The following is a 19,860-nucleotide window of genomic DNA, read 5'->3' as shown; positions in this document are numbered from 1 at the left end:
GAATATTTGCTCAAGCATACAACGTTTATCAAGTTGCACACTAGGTTATGCTGTTCATCTCTGAATATATTTGCTTACTCATGAATATTAAACTTACCTCACCTACTTCTGTGCCTCCTAATAGCTACTGGGAATCAGCACTTCCCAGTAGCAACAGTTTACCTGAGACACTGGACTAGTCTTTCAAAATGTTGCAAAACAGTGTTGGACTCAATGGTGAGAAAAGAACAATTACATTTCCTTTAATTGGTATTAAGAATATACATTTTAAATTTCACACCAAACCATCTGCACTTCAGCAGCACCTCAAAAATGATCTACCAAATGAATACCTCTCTCTTCTGTACTAGCCATCAATCATGAACTTGCGGTATGAGAATTCAGTGAAAACAGAATCAATATATCCAAGAAGATGGTCTAGCACTGAAATGGCAAGAGTCACATTACAGAACAAAGCCTCAGAGAAAGGTATTTGTTTTGCATGTAGTCAGAGTTGGTGTAACCGATCCTTATAAGGAAAACTCAAGTATCTACGGCACTCCCTAAATTAGTCTGTTCTTAATAAATGATCCTCATTGGCACTCAGTGCTTCTGCTCTACTACCAGTGGCTCAGTAAGTTCCTGAGATTGTAGTTGCTGAGCAAGTTCTTCTGCGTAGACTTTGAAAAGAGGAACTGGATCCTGCAAAAAAAAAAAAAAAAAATGCCAAATAGGAGAACAACATAGAAGGTGTGATAAAATGTTACTTGTGCAACTTTATACAACTACAGAAACCCTATCCTGCTTGACATTTCACGCGGCCAATGGTACAAAAATGGTAATCGATGAATCACAGAGTGGTAACAAACTATTAGAAATTAGAAAATTCTATTATTTTCTTTCATGGCAAAATAATTTATTAGTATCATAACAAAGTAAGTACTCATGCCCTTGCATCAACAAACAAACCTAGCTTCGCCCAGGGAAGGGGGGTTCTCCAGAGTCCACCAAAAAAGTTCTAAAAAACCAGGACCAAAAGGTACATTTTAAAAAACGAATTTCAAGTAAGTTTGCTAAAAATAAATATTTTGGTGTTGGCTCATCCCTCAGACTCCTACAAACAGAAAACCTGGTGAACAACATTTTTACTGTACAGTTTTCCTTACTATTGATTGAAACCTCTTTAAATTTTACAGGCACATCAAATACTCATGGCCTTTTATTTTTTAGTGGTGGGCGCAACTCGTGCAGTTACATCAAAACTCTGCAAGATTCCGCAGTCCCGTCAACAGACATAGACGTGTAGTGCTGCTCGTGCTGATTTTTTTTGCTGGGAGCTTGTTCTGTGCAGTAAAATCAGTGCTAACAGCACCATGCGGCGGCCAGAGGACGCTGCTGCTCAAGTTGATTTTGCTGCTGATTGAGTACATTTTCTACTCGAACTGCAGCTTTCTGACTGTGAATGGTCAGACTGCCAGCATTTAGGAAATCTCACAGAGTGCCTCCTTGTAACCAAAAATTGAGCTGGGGGAGCACCAAGTCTCGCTTGCACTCATTGACTTACAGTTGGCGAGCTGTGCATGAGACAAAACTCCACCACATGCCGGTTTTGTGGAATTTGGCCAGAACTCGGTGCCACAAGCGTAGCGCAGAGTGGCCAAAATTCCACCAACTCTGCCTGCGAAGCATAATATATATCCCACCCCAATCATTTTTCACTTCTAATTTCTGCTTCCTTTCTTGATGGTCATAGTATCTCTTCTAAGCACATAAATTAAACAATTATGAGGATTAAGAGGATCTCAATTTCGGAGTTCACAGTCAGAACAGCTACAGATCTGGCTGTTCATATCTCACAGGCTTACACAGAAGAAGTAAAACATTAAGCCACAGTGACCATAAATGTTCAGACAGCAAAACTCTTTGGCTTTTAACAGCAGTACAGCAAATAAATAATTTAATGGAAAGCCAACAAAGTTGACCACAAGAGTCATGAAGAAACCCAGCCACAGCTGCAAGCAGCACCTGACATCTAGGAAATAGCATAATCAATGCATGTTCCCAACTCAGCAGGAATCTTCACTCAAGCATCAACATTATACCTAATGCAAAGGTAATCAATCATTCTTTCATCAGTCTGCTTGACATTTTCTCATAATCACCCTATCAGCCTCAATTGTTTGCATTTCAGTTTTTGCTATATGAACTAGCTTTTCATCACTGGCTTGATATTTCCTGAATTTAAATACTTTCTGTTCTTTCAGGTGTGGCTGAGGCGTCAAGATGGCGGTTGCACTTTAGAAGTGCTCCTGATCCCTCAGTCATCTGTCCTTGCCTAAGCCCTACAATCCCTCATCCTTCTGGCTGATTCTGGTGCCTCGGGTGCCTGGGGCAATCGGGGGAACTAATAGCAGAGTCCCACTGACGAGTGGCTTGCCCCACGAGGTGAAACCTGAAGAGCAAGGCCCTCGCGCAAAATGGCGCCGCCATCCGACCAGCGCGTTGAGGTGCTGACTGTCGATGCTGGGAGCTGCTGAGCCAGCGCCGCCCCGGTGTGAGGAGAGGGACAAGAGCGGCGTGTTGGGGTGGCCAGGTGAGGTGGCCTGTGACCCCCCCCCCATCTGCTTCGGGGGCTGAGGTGCGGCCCAGTGAGGGACTGCGCAAGCAGAGAAGCGCTGCCATCACTGTGATAGTGGCGGGGTGAGGGGGCGGCTGCAACCCGGCCGCCTGAGGAGAGACCTGGGGGTCTGAACGGGGCCCCGGATGATTGGTACTGCTGCGGCCGTGGCTGCAGGAGGCAGCGGCTGATGGGTGCACCATGGCCCGAAGAGACTGGAAAGGAGTAGCGGCCTCAGGGAGGAGAGGGGTCCTCTATCCAACTGCCAGGCGGCCCAATGGAGAAGCAGAGCAGGACAGCCGACCCGACTGGTGCACTGCAGCAGGCCATTGGTTGTGTCCGCGTCGCCGCAGACACTGCAGAGGAGCGCAGCAGCGCTCGAGGACTGGGCCCAGGGGACCCGCAGCCTTCTCTGGCAGTGGAGGTAGGGGTGACTTTGGACCGGGGGGATTGGACTGCGTGGTGTCCTCCCTCCCCCCTCCCCGAATGAAAAACTATGGTGGCCCCCACTCAGAGTGAACCGGCTGGAGCTGCCGGGGGGGGCTCCCACCAATAGTAAGGAGGCCCGCATTGGGAAGCAGTGGCACCCGGGAGAAGGGTCCGGAGCAGCTTGCGGCTTGGATTTGCATAGGATGGGCAGTGGCACAATCATGAAGGGGTGCGGACCCAATGGGATCCTGTGGATGTAGGAGAGGGCCCCGGTGATCTGGGCAGTGACTCCAAGTTTTTGAGGAAGGGGAGCTACCCACGCGAGCCGCGGAGGGGGGACACTTAGTCATGGAGCCCCAAATGAACTTGAGCTGGGCCCTGGAGCGACGGACGTTGCAGCCCCCAAATCACTTGCATTGGCTAGAACGGGCAGAGAAACTAGCTGGAGCTACAATGGCCAAGGACAAGCCGGGCCCGGTCAACATCAGCGCAAACACACACAGACCAGTTGGCCACTGGCGCGGGCTCGACCCCTGCAGGTGGGAGGGGGACAGGAGGAAAGTCCCTGTCCCCAGGAGATGTGACCACCATCCTTCAGGCCATACATTCCTCCCAAGCTGCAGTGGAGGCAAAAAAAATCGGGGAGGTCAGAGTGGACGTGGCCCTGGTGCTACAGCAGGGATCACGGAGACGGAATCCAGATTGTCCAGCGTGGAAGACGAAATGAATGCCCTAAAAACGCAGGTCGCCCAGCTTCTTGTATGGACATCCGAGTCACATCGAAGAGAAGGATGCCGAAAATCACTTATGACACAACAACATTTGCATAATTGGCATCCCTGAAAATACAGAGACTTCCTCCCTTGCCTCCTATCTGGAGGACTGGTTCAAATCCTGGGTGCCACCGAATTGCCTCATGCCTTGGTTTGCCATAGAAAGAGCTCACAGAGCTCTGCAGGCCAGGCATACCCCCCCAGAATCCGCGCCAAGACTAGTAAAACTTTAATTTTTCAACTATAAACACAGGGAAATTGTGGGCAATGGAAATACCTTACCGCCTCCTTTTCCTGGCTCGCCTCAGAGTGGTACATGCCAATGAAACCCATTTTTTCAATTCTCTTGTGGCGGCCTGGACACGGCTGACTGAGGAGAGTCCGGTGACATCTGAAGTCAGCCCCTGGGCTGGGGTGGCCGGCTCCGGGCCTGGATCACCTGTCTTCACGACTGAAGAGCCAGCGACGTTGTACCCGGTCTGGGAGGCGCAGAGGACAGCGTGGGTCCTGACCGGGCTCTCCCCTATTGCTGCTGCAGGAGGCATCTGCCGGTCCAGCCCCCCATGGAGAGAAGGACACAAGTGAGACTCAAGGGGCATTAGCAGGGATATCAACAGTGGGGTTGCCCCCTGGCCCCACTGACCCATCCAATGACACCGATTTGTCCCGGAGTCCAACGCTTTGAGTTACCGGGAGGAACGGGGAAGGGCGAGTCAAATTCAATACTCGTTTATTTCTTGTTATGTAACTATCTACTTAATTTTGATCCACACATCCGGCTTTATAGAGGGGTCACCACGGCTGATTAGCTTAAGTTCGGGTTAGGGTCTTCTAGAGTTTAATGTTTCATGAGTGTGACAGATGCTTTGGGGGTGGGAGTATGGGGTAGGGTAGGAGTTTGGGGATTCAAAGGTATTTCTGCCACTGGGCAGCTTGTGTTGTTGTTGGGAGTTGTTATTTGCTTTTCTCTTACTTCAGACACACAGGGTTTTTAGACTTACACCTTGCTTACTGGGTTGCACTGGCGGACGTGGAGACGACGGTCCCATTCGCCTACTTCACGGAACAGGTGATATAACCCCCGACCGTAATGTTCCATCAACCTTTATACACATAAATGGTAGGACCAATACAAGTTCTCTCTTCGAACGTCAACAGACGTTTGGATAAGCTTAAGCACACAGCCGTCCTCACAAATGCCCAACGCCACCAACCTGATTTGCTCCTGCTTCAAGAAACCCACCTACTCGGGATCATTGTCCTTTCCTACCGCGTAGAGGCTTTGACAGGGTTTACCACGCCGGGTTTGTTTGTGGGTCAAGCTGGGTAGCGGTGATGCTGCACGATTTTTTCCAAAGATGGTCACCAAAGTACAGCGGGATCCCCAAGGGCACTTCTTGGTCCTGTCGGGGCGTATCCAGGGGCATACACTTAACGTTATATGGGTATACGCCCTCCTGCGCCCCTATGCACCGTTCTAAACGACCTTAAAAAAATACTCCTGAAATCTGCCTCAGGGGACTACCCTGATAGGTGGAGACTTTAACGCGGTCCCAGACCCCTTGCAGGACGTTTTGGGACCTCTACACCACAGGCAGGAGGCGGCCTACAGCCTGACGAACTGGAAGGCATCCCTGGGGCTATGCGATGCATGGAGAATCTGGCATCCACAACAAACTCGGTTTACACACACCGCAGCAGCACACCGAATGCAATCTAGGATAGACCTCATTTTATTGCCGCCTACAGACTGCAGCCAACTCAAGTACATTGAGATACTTCCCCAAGGTATCTCTGATCATGCTCTGCTGCAGCTAGTGCTAGGGTCAGCTTTGGCAGTTGCCTGCCCCATGTGCCAGCTGAACACATGGTACTTACAAAACAAACCCTTTGCCCAACAATTGCAGGCAGTTATTCAGGAATACTGTTCCCTAAACACGAACTCAGTCCCCTCGGCAGGTACCTTGTTGGGAGTGGGTAAAGCAGTGGTAAGGGGGGCTGTGAAGGGACTGGTCTGCACCTGGAAGCGATCCCAGAGGCTTCACATCTCTAGTTTGGAAGCCCGAGCCCTCCGTCTGGAAGCTAAACAATCCACACAACCTGCTGAGGCCCTGAATTGGCAACTCATACTCATACGGGAGGAGATACGCAACCTCTCCCTGGAGGCAGCAAGACACTTATGGCATGCCTCCACCGCCCATGTAAATGGGTGGGGTTACAAATATAGGACACTACTTTATTGGTTGGTATCACATCATTACTCATCTAGATTTATCAGCGAAATTAGAAACACAGGAGGGGAGGGGGGCTACCAAGCTTCAAGAGGTAGCAGACACTTTCACCTCTTACTACAGCAACTTCTACAAAGCCTCCTCAACGATTATCCCAGAAAATGCCTGACAATTTTTGCATGATGTTCCCCTCCCGGAATTGTCACAAACGGACATCCTTGATGAACCTATAACGGGGGAAGAAATAATTGAGGCAATCGTGTCACTAGGGGCAGGGAAAACTCCTGGACCCACTGGGTTTCCACTGGAATACTACACAATGTTTAAAGAAGTTTTAACGCCGCAACTTCAGGCCTTCTATGTCGAAGTGGCCCAGGTTGGTTCCTTTCCAGACAGAATGGACACAGCAACTACATTGGTACTCCCTAAGACACAGCCGCCGACCAGGCCTTGCGCGGACTACAGACCAATTTCACTTATTAATAACGAAATAAAAATCTATGCCAAAATTCATGCGACCCGCCTCAAGAGGGTCCTGCCACTTCTGATTCACCCCGACCAATGCGGTCTATTGACCAACTGGGGTACGCCTCATTGTATACGTCATTTCCATGTAGTGTTGGCTCGACGTCACCACATTCCCTCTGATCTAGCACTCCTTTTTATTGATTTCGAAAAAGCCTCAGATGCGGTGGAATGGGAATACTTGCGTTTGGTGCTAATCCAGGCAGGCTTGGGGCCATGATTTTGCCGGTTGGTCCAAGCTCTATACATCAATCCTGTACCCCGGGTTCAGGTGAACAACAGGCTATCCTTTGCCTTTTCCATTGGTCGAGGGACGCATCAGGGTTGTCCTTTATCCCCACTTCTGTTTGCTCTGGCAATCGAACCCTTAGGTCGCTTGGTTAGGATGGATCCAATATACCGCAGGTGGAGCTGGGATCACACGAGGATTCCGTGGCATTGTATGCCGATGACGCCCTATTATATACAGCAAACTCTAGTGAAACTGGCCCACAGAGCCTTCAATTGCTGCGTTGCTTTGAGGAGGCGTCAGGCTTGCGAATTAATCCGGCTAAGTCAGTGCTTGTGCCACTAGCCCCCTCCCCTGACTGCTATGATTGGCAAGATCAGGTTCCTATCAGCCGACTGAGCTTTAAATACCTTGGCGTCTGGGTGACTCTCCTCCCTGAGCTGACATGGGCCCTGAACATGACCCCACTGGCATCTCGGGCAAAGGCAGACTTGGCGAAGGGTCGTGTGGCCTTATGTAAAATGATGATCTTGCTGCGGTTCTTATGTGCTCTTCAGAACTTTCTGCTTCCAGTCCATGGCTTGTGGTTCCGGGCCCTAGACCGAGCGGTAGCCTCCTTTCATTGGCACGGAACGAGACACCGCATTGCGTTACAGTACTGTAAAAGAGGTTCTTACGAAGGTGGGATGGGCATGGTCAACCTACAACTGTATTATTTGGCAACACAATTGCTCATCATTCACAACTGGTTCAATGGGGACTGGGCGGACCTAGCTTATCAGCTTGAACTGACGGCTGTAAGTTTTCTTCAGATACTAGCTCTTCTTTACGGATCACCACTCCTCGCAACCTTGAACCAGTGACCAGGGTAGTCTTCCTCACCTGCCGGGCAGCTTTGCGGCATACGCGTTGGGAGAATGTAGTTACCCAGCAGACCCCCTTGTGGCATGGTACTTGGCTGAAGGAATCAGTGACCTTGCATGGGTTTGGGAGGTGGGACCTGCTGGGCCTGTCCCTGTTGGGGGATGTGCTATGGGAACCTTTCAAGACCTACAGGCTGACCAACAACTTGCCCACACAGTTTTATAAATACCTCCAGCTCCGACATCCCCTTCACACACACTTACCACGTGTTGACACAATACCAGAACATAGCCCGCTAGAAGCTAAGGTGCTGATGGGGGCTCTAGGGAAAGGGGGTGTTTCCCAGCTCTTTAGAATGCTAATCAACAATACTCCGGGTGACTTGGGCCATCTTCGGGCCCACTGGGAGGGCTGGCTGGGTCCCCTGGAGGAGGCAGACTGGCAAGATGCATTGATGGCACCCAGGTTGATAACTATATTGTCCAGATTGATATTGATACAATTATACTTCCTGTATGGGCCATACCTCTCTCCAGCGTGACTGCATCGGGCCAGGCTCGGATCTTCCTCCCATTGTACAAGGTGCATGGGAGGACCTGCAGACTTTTTCACATTGTATGGGGATGCCCCCAAATTGCGCTCTACTGGCAAAGGCTTTTTCGAGAGCTGCATGCAGTGGTGGAATGGGGGCTGCAGCTGTCTCCGGCACTGGTTTTGTTGGGTGTGATGGAGAGAGTGGGGTGCTCGAGGGCAGAGAAAACTTTTGTGGGTACTGCGCTGATGATAGCAAAACAAGACATTGCAGTTCACTGGAACTCCCCCACTATACCGTCCCCTCTGAAGTGGAGGCACGGGGTTGACTGGTGCGCTAGTCAAGAAAGGTCAACCTATGAGGCCAGAGGATGCCCACGCAAATACATAAAGGTGTGGGGGAAAATGGCTGGGTCTCCTACCACGAAATTCCAGGGACGCAAGAGACTAGGGGTTGGCTGGTGTGGATTGATTCTGTATTATGCTTTGTTGGATCACTTCCTAATGTGTACGATTATCTTCCTGCAACAAATCCTCTTCTCTTTATCATTCCGTGAGTCTTACCCTGTACTGTCCTTTCCAGTACTTTTAAAATGAATAAAATTGTTTTTTTTAAAAATACTTTGTTCCAAAACACCAAATTTTGGTAGCTCAATCACCCCCCCGACCTCAAAAGAGGATGCCATTGACTGTACATAATTATTTTAAAATAGAAACACCTGATTTAATTTTAAGTTATTACAAGTTTGATACGCAAACATTACCTTGTCATTTTTATCAAATATCCACCTGAAATAATGCCAGATGCACAGATGCCCCACAAGAACATATTCTGACTTATGCACATCATCAGCAAATGCCAGGAATGCCCTCTATATGTTAGGGCATGCCTATTACTAAGCCAGGAATGGCCATCACTATGCCAGAGAAGGCCACAGAATTCCAAGGTTAGCCACTTTATACCAGAGTCCCCTTTATGCTACTAATAACTATTAACATGCCAAGGCTGGACACCATTATGAAAAGGATGCCCAAAATATGTCAGGGCTCAAGTTGTACCTAGAAAAGGATACAATTATGGTAGGTATAATCTTGTGTATCTCGTTTTGTAGTTTGAAGAACATTTTCATATTTCACAGCCATTTATGAAAGCAAATCAATAACCTTTTACAAAACATAATTTCCTACACAACTACTTAGAGGTAACTATTCCCCCAACCAGAAACATATGCACCTATCAGGAAATAGGCCAGATACAAATAATTACATGTATATAGAGGCAAATATTTGTGCTATATAGGCAAATATTTGCGCTACAGTGGCCGACACAGACAAAAAAGCCATACGGAAAACATGGAGCCTTGTATATTTTCAGTAATTGGTCGGTGCCCTCAAGGAAGGCTAAACACTGGAAAAGGCATGACCTATGTATGCCTTCCACAAATGAAAGCAAGATATTTTTCAAAGGCAAGTCCACACATCAACGAAATTGATGGGCGTGCGGTGGGTGTTGTTTAAAAAGCGCAAGAGCGCTTGCACACCTTGAAAAGGTGCATCCTAACCGCTCTCCTATTTTAGAGGAACATTATCACAACCCTAACGGGCACAGAGCTGTGTTTCTAGATCCTGGGTATAGAGATGGAAAAGGCTTGCTGACTTGTTTTTTCGTTTTTCACACTTAGGGGGTCATTCTGACCCTGGCGGTCGGTGATAAAGCGGTGGCCAACCCGCCAACAGGCTGGCGGTCCGAAAAATGGAATTCTGACCCTGGCGGGAACCGCCAACAGAGACCGCCAACTTAACACTCCGACCGCCACGGCGGGACAAACAAACAGCGCGGCGGTCACCGCCAACAGGCAGGCGGCAGACAATGTACCGCCCACCCTATCACAACTCACCAATCCGCCACCTTTTCCGGGGCGGGAGCACCGCCGATAAAAACACGGCGGAAACAGACTACGAACGGGAAAACGCTCACCTCTACGCACTCCACGAGGACGGAGGACAGCATGGAACCCTTATTGAACATCATACCTGCTCTCGTCTACCTGCTCATCTACCACGAGTACGAACTCCGCCGCAGACGTCAACGGTGAGTCCTGCACCTACGACACACGGGAGGGGGGGAGGAGGAAAGGTTACGGGCACACACATATGCGACCCGCACTCCCCCCCCCCCCCCCCCAAGATGTACACACCAATGCAGAGCAACAACTCACAGTGACACCACCCAAGCACCCGTAAAAAATACAATCACATAACCAAATTGAGAATAAATATTTATGAACAAAATAGTCTCAGAAAAGTATTATCAACCATCAAAACTTTCTTCTGATAAACAAATTATTTACACAGCAGTGGATAACTGAAGCAAGTAGTCCTGCACATCTTACAAATCCATCATGTCCGTGGGCCAAAGTGTAGCGAAACAAGGGCAAAGCCCACACAGGAGACCTGAGTCCTTTGGAGAGAACACTGCAGGGGCATCTGGTGACAAAACTACAGGCACCTCAGGGGGAAGGGAAGGGGGGGGGGGCACCACAGCCACATGAGTCCACGACGCCAGATCCACGATGGGCCCACAATGCCCACTGTGCCATCCTGGGGAGTGCAAAGCCACAGTCTCTCAAGTCTCTACAGTGGGTGGGTTGCCCACTGTGCCATCCTGGGGAGTGCAAAGCCACAGTCTCTCAAGTCTCTACAGTGGGCGGCTTGCCCACTGTGCCATCCTGGGGTGTGCAAAGCCACAGTCCATCAGGTGGATAAATGTCCCCACTGGACAAGGAGGATGCATGTTGGGCACAGTGAACCCTGAACAGTGCCTGACAGGAAGGGCCCAGCGGTGCTTGAGACGGCGGGGCCCAGCGGAGCTTGAGACGGCGGGGCCCAGCGGAGCTTGAGACGGCGGGGCCCAGCGGAGCGGTGCTTGACAGGAAGGGCCCAGCGGAGCGGTGCTTGATAGGAAGGGCCCAGCGGAGCGGTGCTTGACAGGAAGGGCCCAGCGGAGCGGTGCTTGAGACGGCGGGGCCCAGCGGAGCGGTGCTTGAGACGGCGGGGCCCAGCGGAGCAGTGCTTGAGACGCCGGGGCCCAGCGGAGCAGTGCTTGAGACGCCGGGGCCCAGCGGAGCAGTGCTTGAGACGCCGGGGCCCAGCGGAGCGGTGCTTGACAGGAAGGGCCCAGCGGAGCGGTGCTTGACAGGAAGGGCCCAGCGGAGCGGTGCTTGACAGGAAGGGCCCAGCGGAGCGGTGCTTGACAGGAAGGGCCCAGCGGAGCGGTGCTTGAGACGGCGGGGCCCAGCGGAGCGGTGCTTGAGACGGCGGGGCCCAGCGGAGCGGTGCTTGAGACGGCGGGGCCCAGCGGAGCGGTGCTTGAGACGGCGGGGCCCAGCGGAGCGGTGCTTGAGACGGCGGGGCCCAGCGGAGCGGTGCTTGAGACGGCGGGGCCCAGCGGAGCGGTGCTTGAGACGGCGGGGCCCAGCGGAGCGGTGCTTGAGACGGCGGGGCCCAGCGGAGCGGTGCTTGACAGGAAGGGCCCAGCAGAGCGGTGCTTGAGACGGCGGGGCCCAGCAGAGCGGTGCTTGAGACGGCGGGGCCCAGCGGAGCGGTGCTTGACAGGAAGGGCCCAGCGGAGCGGTGCTTGAGACGGCGGGGCCCTGTTCAGTGTTGCTTGTCTTCACGGCGGGGCCCTCTTCAGCGGTGCTCTTCTGCACGGCGGGGCCCTGTTCAGCGGTGCTCTTCTGCACGGCGGGGCCCTGTTCAGCGGTGCTCTTCTGCACGGCGGGGCCCTGTTCAGCGGTGCTCTTCTGCACGGCGGGGCCCTCTTCAGCGGTGCTCTTCTGCACGGCGGGGCCCTCTTCAGCGGTGCTCTTCTGCACGGCGGGGCCCTCTTCAGCGGTGCTCTTCTGCACGGCGGGGCCCTCTTCAGCGGTGCTCTTCTGCACGGCGGGGCCCTCTTCAGCGGTGCTCTTCTGCACGGCGGGGCCCTCTTCAGCGGTGCTCTTCTGCACGGCGGGGCCCGCTTCAGCGGTGCTCTTCTGCACGGCGGGGCCCTCTTCAGCGGTGCTCTTCTGCACGGCGGGGCCCTCTTCAGCGGTGCTCTTCTGCACGGCGGGGCCCTCTTCAGCGGTGCTCTTCTGCACGGCGGGGCCCTCTTCAGCGGTGCTCTTCTGCACGGCGGGGCCCTCTTCAGCGGTGCTCTTCTGCACGGCGGGGCCCTCTTCAGCGGTGCTCTTCTGCACGGCGGGGCCCTGTTCAGCGGTGCTTGTCTTCACGGCGGGGCCCTGTTCAGCGGTGCTCTTCTGCACGGCGGGGCCCTGTTCAGCGGTGCTCTTCTGCACGGCGGGGCCCTGTTCAGCGGTGCTCTTCTGCACGGCGGGGCCCTGTTCAGCGGTGCTTGTCTTCACGGCGGGGCCCTGTTCAGCGGTGCTCTTCCAGTCAGTGTAGGGAGTCAGACCTGGCCTGGACAATCTGCTCACTCGCCCTCCGAACGTGCAGTGTCAGGCCCCTTCGGAGACTGAGTCCTGGGCCCTTTGGGGTCGTCCCTTGCAGCCGGGATGGGGCGTGTGGGACCCTCCTGCTCCGCGCTCCTGCTGGCTGGCCTCTCCGCCCTGCTGCCCTTCCGCTCCTTAGATGGGGCTCTCGGGCCCTTGCCTCCCCTGGCTGTTGTGGCAGGTGAAGTGGCCTGAGTCACCTCCTTGGGGGCAGCCGTCTCAGTCCGCTCACGGCGGACCTTCACTTTCCGGGTCCTCTTGCCTGGGGGGGGGCTGCCAGTCCCCTTGCTGCTCAGTGAAGTGTCACTGCCGCCAAAGGGTGGATTCCATATTCCATGCACCACTTGTACCTTGGAAGCTGGGCTGGTGGTGGCTGAGGTGCCTTTGGGACTTTTCCCAGATGGAGGGGGTGGGTCAGGGGAGGGAAAGAGGTCAACATTTGTGAGGTAATATTTCTTTGGGCCAGGGTAAAGGGTAGGAGTAGTGGAGATAGAAGTGGAGGAAGAGGATGTGGTTGTAGGAGAGTCAGGTGTGCTGTCCTTGGGTGCAGGTGACTGAGACGTAGGCTGTCGTGAGGTGGTTGGCTGTTGTTTGGGTGTCTGCCTGCGTTTATGTGTCTTGGAAGAGGGGGTGACAGACACCGTGGGAGAGCACACAGGGGACGTGTACATGGCAGTGGGGGTGGTGACTGCACGTGTGAGGACTGTAGTGGAGGGTGTGCTGGTGATGGAAGAACTGGCTGATGTTGGTGTGCATGCAGGTGTGAGTGTAGACGTCACAGGGAGGGAGGAGGGAGACGAGGAGGAGGGGGACACAGAGGTGGTAGTGACTGTTGGTATGTCTGCAACTGGGTGTTGCTTGGGTGAATGCTTGTGTGTTCTGTGGTGCTTATGTTTGGATGAGCTGGCCTTGGGTGTTGAGGTGTGTGCAGGCTGGTCAGATGGTGTGGATGGGATAGGCTGAGGAACAGGAGACAGAGAAAGGCTGGAGGCAGTTAGAAGAGGGAGACTGGAGACAGGGCCGTCAGTGCTGAGGCCAGAGAAGTGAAAGCTCGTTGATGGGCAGCCTGACCCGAATGAATGCCCTCCAGGTAGGTATTGCTCTGTTGCACCTCCCTTTGCACCCCCTGGATGGCATTCAAAAGGGTAGTCTGCCCAACAATGAGCGTCCTCACGAGGTCAATGAGCTCCGCACTGAGGGCAGCAGGGGTAACAGAGGCAGGGGCTGAGGTGCCTGGGGCGAAGGAGACGCGCGCCTTCCTGGGCGAACGGGCACGGAGCGAAGACTGAGGGGCTGCTGAGAGGGCGGTGCTGGTGCGCTGGGTGGCGGCTGTACCTGTTGTTGCTGGGGGCACAGATGTTGCCGCCCCCGCTAGGGAGCTCCCAAACGAGGACGTGTCCGTGTCGCTGGTGTCTCCACCGGCCCCCGTTGTGGTGCTCCCCTCGCCCTCCGGATCACTGGTGCCCTCGGTGTCTGTGCCCACCGGGGCCTGGTGACCTGCAGCTCCCTCGTGCTCCGACGCCAATTCTCCTCCGCCTGATGATGCTAATGCACAAGAAACAAAGAATAAGGGTGGGGGGGAGAAAGAAAACAAAGTTGAGTGCATGCCTTGTCAATAGCCTTGGCGGAGAGGACAGACACAGGTGCCTCATGCACTAAGCCGTGAACTTGGGGTACACTACTCTGTACTTCTGACTAGGCCAACAGGTCGAGGGACAACAGACGCGCTCATGGGTGATGTTGGACCATGGATAGCTGCACTTGGCACCCTACAGAGGTGGTGGGCGGGGGCACAGGGCCATGTCTAAGGGAGGGGACTACACTACAGAAAGCGCCCTGGCCTACTGTCACCCACAGCCCTCCTCCCCCACCCAGACGCCTCCACTGCGCGTATAGATAGGAGAATGTGCTGATACTCACCCCCTTGTGTCTGCTGTGATGTCCTCAAGTGCCCATCCAAATCAGGGTAGGCCACCGCCAGGATCCGGGACATCAGGGGGGTCAGGGTACGACTGGCACCCCTCCTAGGTCGGGAGGCCATCCCCAGCAGTGACTCGGCGGTCTTTCGGGTTCCGCGGCGGATGTCCTCCCACCTCTTCCGACAGTGGGTGCCCCGTCTGGTGTAGACCCCCAGGGCCCGGACTTCCTTGGCGATGGCACGCCAAATATCGATTTTCTGATGGGCGCTCACCTGTTTGACATGTACAGGGTGGGAAAGAGAAAGTGTCACATTTCTGCATGTTTGGAGTACATGCCCCCCCTCCCCACCCTTGCCATGTGGCCCATACTCTCATCAGTCGTGCGTTGCATTCCTCATTTTCTCCCCACCCCACCAACTGACAGCCACCCCACTCCACACAGGCATTACCCATTCAATGTGCACTCAGTGTACTCACCTGTAGAGTAGCGCATACTGGGGGAGGACCCCGTCCACGAGTTTCTCCAACTCTTCAGACGTGAAGGCAGGGGCCCTTTCCCCAGTCGCAGCAGCCATTGTCACTTCCAGACCGAGTTCACAGCAGCACTTGCAGTATAGGTCCTCTCCTGTGGATGATCAGGTCTCGAGTGATTAAGCAGTTAGAAAATGGCGGTCACGGCCGCGGCGGTGCGTACTGCGACCGCCGGCGCACATCGTCATTGGCTCCTGAATCCCATAGGGTTCAATGTTAACCAATGCGACTTCGTACAGCGGTCTTCGACCGACTACCGCCACGGTGTGCCACGCCAGCGCATTGACCTCACATCCCATTGTCCCAGTTTAGAGGTCAGGCAGCCGCCATTTCAAGGGCCCACATGGCTTAAATTCTACTGCGTCACACAGGCCTAGGCCTTGCATTTGCACACATACAAACATAGCAGTCAAAACATTTTCGTGTACTGTGCAAGCTGTGTTGTACGTACCTGTGAGTTGATTGACTCAGTGCTCCATGTTGTCCTTCCTAGGCACCGTCCGCAGGGTTGACCTGTCGACAATGGAAGAACGCCATATAATACTCCGATACCGACTTGACCGAGCCACTATACATGAACTGTGTGCCCAGCTGGAGCCAGACCTGATGTCACCCATCCGCCAACCCACAGGAATTCCCCCTCTAGTGCAGGTTCTATCAGTCCTCCATTTCTTTGCAAGTGGCTCATTCCAGACAACAGTGGCCATGTCATCTGGAATGTCTCAGCCTATGTTTTCAAAGATTCTGTCCAGAGTGTTGTCTGCCCTGATGAAACTCATGAGGAGCTACATCATATTCCCAGAAGAGGGTGATTTGGCCACAGTGAAGGGTGATTTCTATGCCCTTGGACATATCCCCAACATCATTGGTGCCATTGATGGGACCCATGTGGCATTAGTACCCCCAAATGACGATGAACAGGTGTACAGAAATAGAAAAAATTACCATTCTATGAATGTGCAGGTTGTCTGTTTGGCAAACCAGTACATCTCCCATGTAAATGCCAAGTTCCCTGGGTCAGTGCATGACGCGTATGTTATGCGTAATAGCAGCATCCCCTATGTGATGGAACAGCTACAGAGACAGCGTGTGTGGCTAATCGGTGACTCTGGTTACCCCAACCTGCCGTGGCTATTGACCCAGGTGAGGAATCCCAGGACCAGGGCTGAGGAACGGTACAATGAGGCCCATGGGCGTACTAGGAGGGTCATTGAAAGGACCTTCGGCCTCCTGAAGGCCAGGTTTAGGTGCCTGCATATGACAGGTGGATCCCTAATGTACTCACCAAAGAAGGTGTGCCACATCATCGTGGCCTGCTGTATGCTTCACAACCTGGCTTTGCGACGCCAGGTGCCTTTCCTGCAGGAGGATGGTCCAGATGGTGGTGTCATAGAAGCCGTGGAGCCTGTGGGGAATGAAGAGGAGGAAGACGACGGTGAGGAAACAGACAACAGGGAAGCTGTCATACAACAGTATTTTCAGTAGCACACAGGTAAGATTCAGCCACGCCATTTCCCAGTTACTTAGAGCCTCATGCATCTCAACTTTATGTATTTCCCCCCAGCTCTTTTAAATAACATTTTCTTTTTCCCTTCCCTTCTCAGTGCTTAATGACTCATAGCCCGACTTCTGCTTGGTTTGGCCATGTACTACAGCGTATTGACATTGGTATGTTGTCATCACTAACTGACATCACATATTGTGAACTGTTCTGTGTTGTACGATTTTTTGAGAATACAGCATGACTCCAAACGGTTTTCTGTGCAATAATTGTTTTATTTTGTGTGCTTAGATAATGGTACATTATATGATGACGGTGATAGGGGGGGTGGGGGGGGGGGGTGGAGTGATGTCCATGGCAGAGTCCAGTTCTCAGTCTGACAGGTCTATTGTCCATATGCCTGTGGAAGGATGGAGCAGGGGCTGTTTGAGTTTGGACAGGGTGGCAATGTGGGACAGTGGGATGACTTCTGGGGGTATCTCATGCTGGCGGTGGTCTTGGCATGCTACTCTGGTTTTTTTTTGGGTCTTAGGCTCCTCTTGCGGGGTGGTTGTTCTTCAGCAGGAGGTGGGGTTCTTGTGGCCTGTCGTTGTGTGTGGGCCTCCTGTCCACTAGCGCCGGCGGAGGTGGTAGGCTGTTCCTGGCTAGTGACAGTGGCCCTGTGTGGTGCCACATGGTCCCGCAACGTGTCTTCTATCCTGTTGAGGGCCTGGACCATGCTCCCCATGGCGGTAGCGATGGTGGTGAGTTGGTTGCTGAACCCCATGTAGCGTTCTTCCTGCTGTGCCTGGATCTCGGTGAACCTGGCCAGTACCGTCGCCATCGTCTCTTGGGAGTGGTGGTATGCTCCCATGATGGTAGTGAGGGCCTCTTTGAGAGTGGGTTCCCTGGGCCTCTCCTCCCCCCCCGTCGCACGGCACCCCTCCGAGTTGCCCTGTTTGCCTGGGCCTCTGTCCCCTGGACGGTGTGCCCACTACCACTGCCCCCAGGTCCCTGTTGTTGTTGGGGTTAGCCTGGGTGCCCTGTAGTGGCAGACACACCGCTGCTTGACCTGTCCTAGAGACAGAGGCATGGGCCCGCTGGGTGGGAGCTGTGCTGTTGTTCCCAGGGGGGTTTGGGTCTGCTGTGGCCTGTGTCTGTGTTTGGGGAACCCACTGCCCAGAGGTCCCCGATGGTCCGGGCTGGTCATCAGGTTCCAGGTCGCCAGAGCTGCTGTCCTCACTGGGGGCCTGTTCTGGGGGTGGGATGGACATTTGAGGACCCTCCTGACCGGTGTGTTGGCATTCAGGTCCTGCATGGGGTGAGAGAGTATGGTTATTGTTTCTGTGTGTGAAAAAGCGTGCGAATTATGGGTGCCCTTGTCCCCCAGTGCAGGCATTCCCTTGTGGGTGGTGTTGTGAGGGTGGTTTGTGGGGGGGATGGGTATGTGCAGTGGGCATGCTTAGGTAATGGGTGTCCAATGTTTGTGGTGGCATGCAAGGGTTGGTGAGGGGTTGGGTGGGTTGTGCTAGGGATACATTCTCAGGGATGATGTGTGATGGTGGGTTGGGGGTGAGGGTGGGGGTGTGGGTTGGCATGCTGGTGGGGTGGGGGGGATGAAGTATATGAGATAGGACTTACCAGAGTCCATTCCTCCGGGTACTCCAGCGAGGCCCTCAGGATGCAGGATGTTTAATACTTCTTGCTCCCATGCTGTGAATTCTGGTGGGGTGGGTGGGGGTCCTCCGCCAGTCTTCTGCACCGCGATGTTGTGTCGCGACACCATCGAGCGCACCTTCCCCCGTAGGTCGTTCCATCGTTTGCGGATGTCGTCCCTATTTCTGGGATGCTGTCCCACCGCGTTGACCCTGTCAACGATCCGCTGCCATAGCTCTGCCTTCCTTGCTATGGTGGTGTGCTGCACCTGTGAGCCGAAGAGCTGGGGTTCCACTCTTAGGATTTCCTCCACCATCACCCTGAGTTCTTGGTCCGTAAAGCGTGGGTGTCTTTGTGGTGCCATGGGGTGGTGTGGATGAGGTGTGGGGTGGTGTATGTGGTGATGAGTGTGTTGGTGTGTGGTGCTTTGTGCTACTATGTGGTGTGTGTGATGTTGTAGTGTGCCTCTGTGTGTCTGGCTCTCTATTCTCTGATGTGTCTCTCTCTCCTTCGTCTCTGATTTTTGGTCGTAGGGGTTGTGGGTGATGTGGGTGTGTGTTTTATATTGTATTGGATGTGTGGGAGTGTTGTTTGTATGTGTATCAGGTGTGTGTATTTCAAATTGTCCAATGTGGTAGTGTTTTGTAAAGGTGTGGGTATTTTGACCGCGGCGGTGTGTACCACCAATAGACTACCGCGTTTGAAAGACCGCCGCGTGGATTTGTGGATCGTAATGGCATGGGTGTATTTCTGTTGGCGTGGCGGTGGAGGTTTGGTCATCTCCAGTTTATCGCGGGCCGCTGATGTGGCGGACTGCAATGGAGGTCGGATTTTTGGAGGTTTGGCAGTTGTGGGTCAGAATGACCGGCCGCGGTGGTATTGTGGCGGTCTTCTGACCGGCGGTAAGCGGCTTTTACCGCCGAGGTCAGAATGACCCCCTTAGTCTCCAGTCTGGTGGCATCCTGGCTGTGGGTGTGCAGAGAGCCATACAGAGATGGTGAGGTTATTTGCAATCTAAGTGGGAGTAGTGGTCACAGTGGCTTTGTAAATTATGCAGCAAGTTTTGAAGATGGTGGGGCCGAAAAGGGGAACACAATGGAATTCCTTCAAGATGGGGTTATTGTGATCATATTTCTTCAAATCCTATATGAGTCGTCCTGTGGCATGTACGATGTCCTTAAGGAGGCGAGGAGAGCAATATGGAGATCAGAGCAGGACATAACCATTATCCATATTCCAAAGTGTGAGGGGTTGAACAGCAGTTCTGAAGTTGCTTTCTGGAAGAAACAGTTTCACTTTCTGTAAAAAAAAAAAAAGATAGGTGGTACTAGGACTGCTTTGAATTTTTGACAATGTGTTTACTGAAGTTGGAGTCCAGGGTGAATCCAAGTGACTGGCATTCAGTGGGAACATAACCATTAACAGCCACAAAACCTTTGTGCTATTATGAAAATGTCACTTACCCAGTGTACATCTGTTCGTGGCATCAGTCGCAGTAGATTCGCATGTTCTGCAATAGCTCGCCATCTGGTGTTGGGCCGGAGTGTTACAAGTTGTTTTTCTTCGAAGAAGTCTTTCGAGTCACGGGACCGAGTGACTCCTCCTT

General features: G+C 53.1%; 1 protein-coding gene across 3 annotated transcripts in view; it reads right to left on the bottom strand.

The window, feature by feature from the left end:
• Positions 1 to 217: 217 nt before the first annotated feature.
• Positions 218 to 19,860, bottom strand: part of MRPL28 (mitochondrial ribosomal protein L28) — a 191,282-nt gene continuing 171,639 nt past the window's right edge. For 2 of the 3 annotated variants that reach the window (XM_069210404.1, XM_069210405.1), the window contains exon 7: positions 218 to 681. In XM_069210404.1, coding sequence (XP_069066505.1) covers positions 583 to 681 — 99 coding nt within the window. In that variant the 3' untranslated portion in view covers positions 218 to 582. The remainder of the gene's footprint in view (positions 682 to 19,860) is intronic. The other variant, XM_069210406.1, reaches the window with a different exon arrangement.

Source organism: Pleurodeles waltl, chromosome 10, assembly GCF_031143425.1.
Source record: "Pleurodeles waltl isolate 20211129_DDA chromosome 10, aPleWal1.hap1.20221129, whole genome shotgun sequence".
NCBI classification, from domain to species: Eukaryota; Metazoa; Chordata; class Amphibia; order Caudata; family Salamandridae; genus Pleurodeles; species Pleurodeles waltl.
Note: the sequence above shows the minus strand (reverse complement) of the source record. Positions and strands in the feature narration are given on the sequence as shown.